The following is a 12667-nucleotide window of genomic DNA, read 5'->3' on the forward strand; positions in this document are numbered from 1 at the left end:
TCCTGCCTCTGCCCAGATAGACTTCTCAAACCTCATAGACTCTCCCTGGCGCCTGGCCATGAGACGCTCCAAGATTTTACAGGTCAACTTCACAGCTGTTTTCGAGCCTTTGAAGTTTTGCTGTACAATTATGTCATGCATAAACAAGGCTTTCAGGGATGGCTCCAATGATCTGACAGCCACGTTCTCTGCAGGAACAAGTCCCTCAGGGATGGCTCCAATGATTTGGCAGCCATTTTCACTGCAGGAGTACGTAAGAGGCAAGTGCGCTCAATGTGTTCATTGTCAAGACAAACTTCACGATGAAGTCTACCAGGCTGTCTTGACAGCATTTATGGAAGGCGACTGGATGGTCTCTCTCGACCTTCAGGAGGCATACTTCCACATTCCTATACACCCGGATTCCCAACCGTTTCTGAGGTTTGTTTACAGGAATGTGGGGTACCAGTTTCGAGCCCTGTGCTTTGGCCTCAGTCCTGCGCCTCTCGTGTTTACGAGGCTCATGAGGAATGTGGTAAAATCCCTCCATCTATCGGGGATCCGAGCCTCCCTGTACTTGGACGACTGGCTTCTCAGAGCATCGTCCAGCCTTCGCTGTCTGCAGGATCTACATTGGACGTTGAGTCTGGCCAGGGAGTTGGGACTTGTGGTCAACCTAAAAGTCCCAACTGACCCCATCCCAGATTATTCTATTTTTGGGGATGGAGATTCGCAGTCAAGCCCTGCTCGAAGTGCAACTAATGCCGAAAAGAAAACGTTTATTCAGTCAGGAGTTGGAACAGTCTCGTAGGGACTCTCTCATCCCTGGAGCAGTTTGTCTCACTAGGGAGACTACCCCTTCTGCCTCTCCGGTTCCATCTAGCCTCTCACTGGAACTAGGACAAGACATTAGAGACGGTATCATTCCCAGTCTCCGAACCAATAAAGGCATGCCTGAAATGGTGGGACAGCAATATCAGTCTGAGAGAGGGACTATCCCTAGCAGTCAAGAACCCAAACCACGTGTTGTCCTCAGACGCGTCGGGTTTGGGTTGGGGTGCGACCCTGGACGGTCGGGAATGCTCGGGTCTGTGGACCTCAAGTCAGAAGAGCATGCACATCAACGGCAAGGAGCTATTAGCAGTCCACTTGGCCTTGATGATATTAGAAAGCGTCTTCGAAACTAAGTGGTAGAGGTCAACTCAGACAACACCACAACTTTGGCGTACATCTCCAAGCAAGGAGGCACACACTCCTTCACGCTGCTCGAGATCGCAAGGGACCTTCTCTTATGGTCAAGAATTCGAGGCATCTCCCTGTTGACGAGATTCATCCAGGGGGACTTAAACGTCTTGGCAGACTGTCTCAGTCGGAGGGGTCAGGTGATACCCACGGAATGGACCCTCCACAAGGACGTGGGCAAGAGTCTTTGGGCTACTTGGGGTCAACCCACCATAGACCTCTTTGCCTCCTCGTTGACCAAAAGGTTACCAATCTTTTGCTCTCCAGTCCTAGATACAGAAGCAATCTACATAGACGCGTTTCTACTGGATTGGTCTTTTATGGACTTATATGCATTCCCACCATTCAAGATAGTCAACAAGGTACTGCAGAAGTTCGCCTCTCACGGAGGGACAAGGTTGACGTTGGTTGCTACCCTCTGGCCCGCGAGAGAGTGGTTCACCGAGGTACTTCAGTGGCTGGTAGACTTTCCAAGAAGTCTTCCTCTAAGGGTAGATCTGTTACGTCAGCCCCACGTAAAGAATGTCCATCAAAGCCTCCCCGCTCTTCGTCTGACTTCTTTTAGACTATCGAAAGACTCTCAAGAGCTAGAGGCTTTTCAAAGGAGGCAGTCAGTGCGATTGCAAGAGCTAGGAGAGCTTCTACCATTAGAGTATACCAGTCGAAGTGGGAAGTCTTTCGAGACTGGTGCAAGTCAGCATCTGTGTCCTCGTCCAGTACCTCTGTAGCCCAAATCGCAGATTTTCTTTTACATCTGAGAAAAGTTTTCTCCCTTTCAGCTCCCACGATTAAGGGCTACAGGAGCATGTTGGCTTCGGTCTTTCGACATAGAGGCTTAGATCTTTCCAACAATAAAGATCTCCAAGATCTCCTTAAGTCTTTCGAGACCTCTAAGGAACGTCATTTGGCAACTCCTGGATGGAACTTAGACGTGGTCCTAAGGTTCCTCATGTCAGACAGGTTTGAGCCATTACATTCAGCCTCCCTGAAGGATCTCACCCTCAAGACACTTTTCCTAGTGTGCTTGGCTTCGGCTAAAAGGGTCAGTGAACTTCATGCCTTCAGTAAGAACATCGGCTTTCCTACAGAAAAAAGCCACTTGTTCACTTCAACTTGGTTTCCTGGCCAAAAATGAACTGCCTTCTCGTCCTTGGCCTAAATCTTTTGATATTCCTTGCTTATCAGAGATCGTAGGCAACGAACTGGAAAGAGTATTATGTCCTGTTAGAGCTCTTAAGTTCGATTTAGCTCGTACTAAGTCATTACGAGGGAAATCTGAGGCATTATGGTGCTCAGTTAAGAAACCTTCATTGCCTATTTCAAAGAATTCTTTGTCATATTTTATCAGATTTTTTTAATACGAGAAGCTCATTCTCACTTGAATGAGAAAGACCGATGTTTGCTTAAGGTTAAGACGCACGAAGTTAGAGATATAGCAACCTCCGTGGCCTTCAAGCAAAATAAATCTCTGCAAAGTATTATAGACGCGACTTTTTGGAGAAACAAGTCAGTGTTCGCGTCATTTTACTTAAAAGATGTCCAGACTCTTTACGAGGACTGCTACACACTGGGTCCATTCGTTGCAGCGAGTGCAGTAGTGGGTGAGGGTTCTACCACTACACTTCCCTAATTCCAATATCCTTTTAATCTGTCTCTTGAAATGTTTTTAATATTGTTTTATGGGTTGTTCGGAAGGCTAAGAAGCCTTTCGCATCCTGGTTGATTTGGCGGGTGGTCAAAGTCATTTCTTGAGAGCGCCCAGATTAGGGGTTTGATGAGGTCCTGTTGTATGGGTTGCAGCCCTTGATACTTCAGCTCCTGGGAGTCTGTCAGCATCCTAAGAGGATCGCTGGGCTCCGTGAGGAAGACAGACTTACAAGGCAGAGTAATCGTCTAAGTCAACTTCCTTACCAGGTACCTATTTATTTTGGTTTTGTTATATTGATAACTGTCAAAATGAAAAAACTCTTAGCTTATACGCTGTAAACATAATTAACTCTGGTCTCTACCCACCTCCTTGGGTGTGAATCAGCTATTATATATTCACCGGCTAAGTTAAATATTTAAAAATGATATTTTAATTATAAAATAAATTTTTGAATATACTTACCCGGTGAATATATAAATTAAATGACCCTCCCTTCGTCCCCAATAGAGACACAGCGGGACGAGAAGAATTGAAAGTTTTGTTTACATACAAGAGTGGTATCTGGCCGACAGTTGGCGCTGGTGGGCACACCCGCAACCTTCATAGCGATCGCTCGCGAGTTTTTTGAGTGTGTTTTCTGTCGAGCCGCAGAGTTGCAGCTATTATATATTCACCGGGTAAGTATATTCAAAAATTTATTTTATAATTGAAATATCATATTTCAAAACTGATCTAGAATTTGTTTCATTTCAAAGAATCTTAGTTTTCATTTATCAATTTTTGTCAATCAATTTAGGAATCGTATCTATTTACCAAGGCACTTAACTCAATTTTGGGGGGTAGCTGACCTCAAACAAATGAACAAAATGGGACCTTTCCTCTCTCCGCTCCTCCCAGCCGGACGAGTGATTCAGCCGAGTTTGGCTGGTACTGCTAGGGTGCCACAGCCCACCCTCCCCTGTTATCCACCACAGATGAAGTTTCATACGCTGAATCCCCTACTACTGTTACCTCCGTGGTCACCAAGGCGCTGGAGGAAGCAGTAGGGCCTATCGGAACTGTGTCACAATCGCTCGCCATCCATTCCTATTTCTAGCACGCTCTCTTGCCTCTCTCACATCTATCTTCCTATCACCCAGAGCTTTCTTCACTCCATCCATCCACCAAAATCTTGCCCTTCCTCTTGTACTTCTCCTATCAACTCTTGCATTCATCACCTTCTTTAGCAGAGCCACTCTCCATTCTCTCAACGTGACCAAACCACCTCAGTGCATTCATATCCACTCTTGCGTCTAAATCATTTATTACATCTGTTCTTACCCTCACTACAGTACTTCATTCCTAACCCTATCTAATTGAGATACACCAGCCATACTCCACAGACATTTCTTCTCAAATACTGTACATTCAATTTCTGTCTCTCTGTCACTTTCATTCCCCACAACTCCGATCTATACATCACAGTTGGTACAATCACTTTCTCATACAGAACTCTCTGCATTCATGCCTAACCCTCTATTCTTTACCACTCCCTTCACTGCCCCAAACACTTTGCAACCTTCATCCACTCTCTGACGTGAATCTGCTTCCTCTACCATTTGCTCCAACAACAGACCCCAAGTACTTAAAGTTATCTGCTTCCTTAAGTAACTTTCCATTCAACTTGACATTCAACCTCGCACCACCCTCCCTTCTCGTGCATCTCATAACCTTACTCTTACCTCTCAACTTCCTTCTCTCACATACCCTTCCAAACTCTGTTACTAGGAATATCCTAATATCATTGTCTCAAAATTTTATATTTGGATGTAGGGACATTCTTAATTTTTGTTTAGTATCTTTGCACAGTGGATGTAGAGACAAGAACTTAAATTTTTTTAGTACAGTATAATGGCACAGTATAGTACCGCTAAAGGGAAACATATGCTTTGTGGAAACTTTCTTATAAAAGGTTTGAGAAACACTTCTTTGCCACCAAACTTGTGATTTTCCTTGAATTTTTATATGCTTAGAGTTTAGAAATTTAAATAGTAAATTATATACTGTATACTTCAAGAGACTACTTTACCTTGACATGTGAAATAAGAAGCCTATGATTATTAGATAAGTAGTCAGAATATTATGAGATAGAGAAATAGAAAAACACGGTAGGGACACATTTTAACCAGATAAACAATCAAACATTGCTCGTGTACATATGGAAATGTACTATCTTATAAGTCATATATAAGGATCGATAATATCGTAAAGTTTTAAGTACTGTATTTGAATTTATTGTAATTTATTTTTTACAAATATATCTTATTTCCATTTAATATAAAAAACTCAAATAAAGAATGTCCTCAACTTACAAACATTCAGAGATACAAACACATATCCATCTAAAATCATAAAACTCAGAAAAGTTAGTTTAATGTAATAAGATAGAAAAATACTATAATAAATCAATATTATATTATTTAATACAGTAAGTAAAACCACATTTGCAATAACCTGATATTTATATCATATGAAATGGAACTATTTGCTGACTTTTGTAGTGAGAAATCGTTGACCAAAATTTAACAAAATTCGACTTTCAAACAACTTATTGGAACCTATTTTGTTTGTAAGATGAGGACTTCCTATACATTTAAAAATTGCGCTCCCTCATGTTTTAATATGAAACTATTATTTTGTGAAGCAATAAGATTAAATAAGGCTATTATAATAATCTTAATTGCATATGACAATTGAGATACACTGCTTTTGACTTATAAGATTTTGAGCAAAATTTATTGTCTCAAGCATTGTAATCTCAGAAGTAGTGGTAAACTATAAAATTTTTCACTACACTTTCACTCGTTTCAAAATGATGAAAGAGTTTTATCTTTATTCTATTTTATTCAGGTCAAAAGATAAAAATGACATTGATGTCATTCGAGAGAACCACAGATTTTTGTGGGAGGAAGGGGAGACTCCAGACACTTGGGAATGCCAGCTTGCCAAGAAGTATTTTGACAAACTTTTCAAGGAGTACTGCATCTGCGATCTCTCTCGTTATAAAGAAAACAAGGTATTTTATTGACCATTTCTAAGGTTTAGATAATGAATTTCGGTTTACATTCATTGATGATATGAAACATAGTTTAGCCTATGATATACATATTATTTTTACATGTACTCTGAAACTGTAAACTTGAAATTATCCTTTTGTGTATTACATAACTAACTGATTTACTGAAACAATTGCATAAAGTTTAATTCTTGCCTGATACAAGTTTACCCTTTTTTTAATGCAAAGCTTAACTAAGTGATTTGAAATATATTGTGAGATGTTATCTGGGGAAACATTAAAATTTTCAAGCTACTTCAATCTAATACCAGTAATTGTTTTGGGCATAGAAAAAATAATGTAAGGATAAAAAAGTTGGATTATCCCATCAAAGACAGACTTTAATTCATAGGAAACTTTTAGAAATTAGTTTATCACTGAAATTATTGAATGTTTAGGTTTACAATTTTGTTTGAAGGGGTGAGATGAGATTGTATCACATGAGGATATACTCATAGAATTATCTAGATGAACTGTTTTTCAGATTTTAATTATGTTTTTCCTTGTCTAGATATTATGCAGGTACATATTCACTTACTGATTTTTAAAGTCCTACATCTCCAGAGTAGTCTCCTACAGGTTCCTGGAAGACAGATTTTTGCCGTGATTATATTGTCCTAACAAGGTTAACAATGTTGCATTCCCAACATGGATTTTAATGAGCCACTGGTTTCATGAAACTGAAACTTCCGAAGTTTGTGTTTACAAATGCGTACCTTCTTTTTACCCGATGGATGCACTAAGAAAACAAATTGCCATATCGTATGTTCATCTTGTTAGTTTGCTGATAAGAAGCTATTATAGTTATTGAAAATATATTTTCCACAGAAATGAAAATAACAGTAGGTCCTCTGTTTAGGACAGAGATCTGTTCTTACGACATGTAACTCAAGTTTCGATATACAGTATGTTGAAGACACCTAAATGCAATACTGTACGAAAGCACCAAAGTCACTAACTCTTGCTAATTCATAATCTATGATATAATGAAACATTATGGCAGGGAAACATAACTAGGACAAAAAACCAATCCGGGACATAAATATAGAATAATATAATAGAAACAGTAAAAAAACAGTATACAAAATTCTTTATGAGAGCATCTGTGTCGTATCCACGAAATGTTTTATCCTGAGGATTTACATGTTATTGTAGAATAGTATACTGTGTGTGATATACTGTATAGTACTTGAACTTAGAAAAAGCTTGTTATAGAATTGATGAGCTGGAAGTTAAGGTTGTAGGTGAAAAGGGTAAATTGGGGTGTGTGATTTTAGGGTAGAAGTGATGCCTATGTTAAGAGTATATACTGATAGGAGTAGTTTATATCTTTGTGGCTGTTCAATATTTTTATGGGTGGAGTGATGCAAGAAGTCAAGGAAAGTGTGTGCGATAAAACTATTCAATGGGAGAGTAGAAAAAAGCCAAGGTTTTCAAATTGTCCAATAACAGCTTATTATTGTGGAGCAATTTGCAATAATTAGCCTGTACTCTCACCTGCTGTACAACTATGGACTGCATTATCTCAATTGAATTTACTGTACCAGAATTCCTAATGCTTACCTTCCTTGGAAGTGTAGCATTGTCGGTTATATAGATAAATTTAAGTTTTCAATATTAATCTTACCCGGTGATCATGTAGCTGCAGCTCTGCTGCCCGACAGAAAAAACCTACGGGCGGGATACGCCAGCGATCGCTATACAGGTGGGGGTGTACAACAACAGCGCCATCTGTCGAGTAGGTACTCAGGTACTTCTTGTCAACAAGAACCAATTTTCTCTCTGTCGTGCCACCGGCAAGACCTATTTGATACGCTGTTGTTTCTGGAGTTGATTTTCACGCTATTTGGTGATGTATTCTCTCTAGTTATTAGCTTTCGCTGTACAGGAGTTATCATCAATACCTTTTCAAGCTTTATTGATTAGATTTTGGATTATTTGTTGACGACTTGGATAGATTTTGGATTTCCCCCTTTGACTAATTCAAGATGTCTGACCCTACTCAAGTCCCCAAGTACAGGCAGTGTAGCGCTAGGGACTGTTCTAGGCGTCTTCCGAAGGCCTCTATCGATCCTCACACCGTTTGTTCCAATTGTAGGGGTAAAGCCTGTCAATTGGAAGATCGATGTGAGGAATGCGCTGGGCTTTCGGAATTCGATTTTCAAGAATTCCTTAAGAATGCACGTAGGCTAGAGAAGGATAGGATCAGGAGGAGTTCTTCTCGCTCTTTTGATTTTTCCTCTCCCCATGCCCCTCAACCTATTCCTTCCCCTGTAGTGGTTACACCCGACCCTTCTACTAGCTCTCAGCAACCCTCGATGGCGGACATGATGCGTGCCATTCAGGCTCTTGGTGACCGAGTTGAGTCATTAGCGAATGACCGCAATCAACTCTTAGCCGACGTCAAAGAGTTGAAGGAGAAAATGCAGTGGGAAGTGTAGTGAGTGCAAGTGCTGTGAAAAGTGACAGTGTTACGCATGAGGGTGCATCTGTTCGTGCCAGTCGTCCTCCCAGTCCGGGACCTCTTGCAAGCTCCCAAGCCCAGGGGAGAAGCAATGTCGAAGGACCAAAGGGTTCGACAGGCCTTGATCAGCGTACAGATGTACCCTCAGTGGTTGCGGACGTATCTTGCAGAGATCGTCCCACCCACAAACAGACGAGTGAGCCCATTCATTCCTCGTCTGCGGGAGAAGTTTCTCGTCAGAAACGCTGGACCAAGGTCTCACGACCTCTCAAGCGCAAGGTCCCTTCCGAGCAAGTCCAACGGCCCAGGTGTAGTCACTGGGTCAGTTCGGACTCGCCGCAGTCTTCCGAAGACTGCACACCTCCCAAGAGAGGTAGAGTGGTTCCGCAGCAGGCAATCACTCCGTCTGTTGCTGCACCAACCGCTGTAGACCCTAAGTGGTCTTTGCTGCAGTCTATGCAGACTCAGCTAGCTTCCTTCATGCAGGAGTATCGTGCTGAGAAGGTTGAAGCTGCACCCGTTAACCCACAACCTGCCACGGTTGTGCGCTCAGCTGACACTGCGGCTGCCTGCTCCCACACTCCGGCTGTGAGAGCTCCACCACCGATGCGCAGTCGACCCTGCCAGATGCATGTTGACGTTAGCCGACGTGCGGCACCCTCCGTTGACATGCGTGAGCTACCGCATCAGCAGTGGGAAGGTGCTGTCAAGCTGCCGTGTTTTGACGCAATGCGGCAGTCTCCGCAACCCACGGCAGTCCCCACCACGCACCACCACTCCGCTTTTGTTGTTGCCAGCTCTCAGACTGACCAGCAGCGGCATGATGTTGGATCCAGTGCAGCTACGCATGCACCCGTGCTGCCGGATTCAGCCGTTCAGCTTTCTTCTCCTCCTTTGCCGCTTCCTCCTCAGCATTCGGATGAAGGAATCTCTGATGACGACGAAGCTGCTCATTTGGACGATCAACACTCCGACATAGATGAACCCAAGACTACGCCTCCCTCCTTAGACTTTAGGAAAGTCCTTGCTCTGTTTAGGGAGTTGTATCCGGACCAGTTTGTGTCTGCAGCCCCACGCTCACCTCCCTCTGAGTTCGCTTTAGGCATGCAGTCAGCAGCTCCTGCCTTTACGAAGCTCGTACTCGCGCGCTCATCCAAGAGAGCTTTAAGGGTACTGGGAGAGTGGTTGCAGGCCAAGAAGCAACTTGGGAAGACGTCCTTCATCTTTCCCCCCACCAAGCTTGCTTCCAAATCTAGCGTCTGGTTTGCCACGGGAGAAGATCTCGGCTTGGGAGTTCCTGCCTCTGCCCAGGGCGACTTCTCAAGTCTGGTAGACTCTCCCCGCAGACTGGCTATGAGACGCTCCAAGATTTGCTGGACCTTTTCGGACATGGACCATCTTTTAAAGGGAGTTTTCCGTGCGTTTGAGATCTTCAACTTCCTGGACTGGTGTTTGGGAGCGTTGAGCAGAAAGACCTCCCCTTCGGATAAGGACTCTGCCATGCTCATCATGTCATGCATGGACAAAGCCATTCGGGATGGATCTGGCGAGCTTGCGGCTTCTTTCGTGTCTGGAGTTCTTAAGAAGCGAGATCACCTTTGCTCCTTCTTGTCGGCGGGGATCACACCATGTCAGAAGTCAGAGCTGATGTTTGCTCCGCTATCCAAGTGTCTCTTTCCTGAAGAGCTGATCAAGGGGATTGCCGCCTCGTTGATCCAGAAAGACACCCATGACCTGGTGGCGTCATCCGCACGTAAAGTCACAGCTTTACCTTCCGTGCCTAGACCTAGGATGGACACACCAGCGTCTAGGTTCATTCCGCCCTTTCGTGGCAGAACCTCCAGCAGAGGAGGTACCCGTGCCGATAGTCAACGTGGCAAAAAGAAGAAGGGTTCCAAGTCCTCAAAAGGCAGAATCTGACTGCCTTCTTCTCCAGACAGCAGTGGGAGCCAGGCTCAAGAACTACTGGCAGGCCTGGGAGAACAGGGGTGCAGACGCACAGTCTGTGAAGTTACTCAGAGAGGGGTACAGGATTCCATTCTTGCGCAAGCCCCCTCTAGCAACAACTCCCATCGACCTCTCTCCCAGGTACAGAGAGGAGGACAAGAGGCTAGCTTTACAGCAAGAGGTGTCTCTCTTGCTACAAAAGGGAGCGGTAGTCATAGTCCGGGACCATCAATCCCCGGGCTTCTACAACCGTCTCTTCTTAGTAGCGAAGAAGACAGGAGGGTGGAGACCGGTGCTGGACGTCAGTGCTCTAAATGTCTTTGTCACCAAGCAGACGTTCACCATGGAGACGACGAAGTCGGTGCTAGCATCGGGTGTTTACCAAGCTGATGAGGAATATTGCCAAATTCCTGCATTTAGCAGACATCAGAGCCTCCCTCTATTTGGACGACTGGCTTTTAAGAGCTGCGTCAAGTCGTTGCTGTCTGGAGAATCTCAAATGGACTATGGATCTGACCAAGGAATTGGGTCTCCTGGTCAATATAGAAAAGTCCCAACTCGTCCCATCCCAAACTATAGTCTATCTAGGTATGGAGATTCAGAGTCAAGCTTTTTGGGCTTTTCCGTCGGCCCCCAGAATCAATCAAGCCCAAGAATGCATCCAGAGCATGCTGAAAAGGAACCGATGTTCAGTCAGACAGTGGATGAGCCTAATAGGGACGCTTTCATCGCTGGACCAGTTCATCGCGTTAGGGAGACTCCACCTCCGACCCCTACAGTATCACCTAGCTGCTCACTGGAGAAAGGACATGATGCTAGAAGCGGTCTCTGTTCCTATATCCGAAGAGATGAAGTCTGCACTGACTTGGTGGAAGAACAACATTCTTCTCAAGGAAGGTCTACCACTGGCTGTTCAGACCCCCGACCACCTTCTCTTCTCGGATGCATCGGACACGGGCTGGGGTGCGACACTGGACGGTCGGGAATGCTCGGGCACGTGGAATCCGGATCAAAGAGCACTTCACATCAACTGCAAGGAGCTACTGGCAGTTCATCTGGCCTTGAGAAGCTTCAAGTCCCTCCTTCTAGGCAAGGTAGTGGAGGTGAACTCCGACAACACTACAGCCTTGGCGTACATCTCCAAGCAAGGAGGGACTCATTCGAGGACGTTGTTCGAGATCGCAAGGGACCTCCTCACCTGGTATAGAGATCGAAAGATATCGCTTGTAACGAGGTTCATTCAAGGCGACATGAACGTCATGGCAGACCGCCTCAGCCGGAAGGGTCAGATCATCCCTACAGAATGGACCCTTCACAAGAATGTTTGCAACAGACTATGGGCCCTGTGGGGTCAGCCCACCATAGATCTGTTCGCTACCTCGATGACCAAGAGGCTCCCAAATTATTGCTCACCGATTCCGGACCCAGCAGCAGTTCACGTAGATGCCTTTCTTCTGGATTGGTCCCATCTAGACCTGTATGCGTTCCCCCCGTTCAAGATTGTCAACAAGGTACTGCAGAAGTTCGCCTCTCACGAAGGGACAAGGTTGACGTTGGTTGCTCCCCTCTGGCCCGCGAGAGAATGGTTCACCGAGGTACTGCAATGGCTAGTAGACGTTCCCAGGACTCTTCCTTTAAGAGTGGACCTTCTGCGTCAGCCGCACGTAAAGAAGGTACACCCAAGCCTCCACGCTCTTCGTCTGACTGCCTTCAGACTATCGAAAGACTCTCAAGAGCTAGAGGCTTTTCGAAGGAGGCAGTCAGAGCGATTGCCAGAGCAAGGAGGACATCCACTCTCAAGGTCTACCAGTCAAAATGGGAAGTCTTCCGAAGCTGGTGCAAGGCGAATTCAGTATCCTCAACCAGTACCTCTGTAACGCAGATAGCTGACTTCCTTTTACACCTAAGGAATGTAAGATCCCTATCAGCTCCTACGATCAAAGGTTACAGAAGCATGTTGGCAGCAGTCTTCCGCCACAGAGGCTTAGATCTTTCCACCAACAAAGATCTACAGGACCTCCTTAAGTCTTTTGAGACCTCAAAGGAGCGTCGGTTAGCCATACCAGGTTGGAACTTAGACGTGGTTTTAAGGTTCCTGATGTCAGCAAGGTTCGAACCGCTTCAATCAGCCTCTTTTAAAGATCTCACTTTGAAGACTCTTTTCCTCGTTTGCTTAGCAACAGCTAAAAGAGTCAGTGAGATACACGCCTTCAGCAGGAACATAGGATTTACATCTGAAACGGCTACATGTTCCTTACAGCTTGGTTTTTTAGCTAAAAACGAACTCCCTTCT

At 44.6% G+C, this 12667-nt stretch overlaps 1 protein-coding gene across 2 annotated transcripts in view; it reads left to right on the forward strand.

Moving 5' to 3' along the window:
• LOC137629041 (protein FRA10AC1 homolog) overlaps nt 1–12667 on the forward strand; it is a 79126-nt gene that overhangs the window by 35678 nt on the left and 30781 nt on the right. For both annotated transcript variants that reach the window (XM_068360306.1, XM_068360307.1), the window contains exon 4: nt 5759–5924. In XM_068360306.1, coding sequence (XP_068216407.1) covers nt 5759–5924 — 166 coding nt within the window. The remainder of the gene's footprint in view (nt 1–5758; nt 5925–12667) is intronic.

This window comes from Palaemon carinicauda, chromosome 37 (assembly GCF_036898095.1).
Source record: "Palaemon carinicauda isolate YSFRI2023 chromosome 37, ASM3689809v2, whole genome shotgun sequence".
Lineage (NCBI taxonomy): Eukaryota > Metazoa > Arthropoda > Malacostraca > Decapoda > Palaemonidae > Palaemon > Palaemon carinicauda.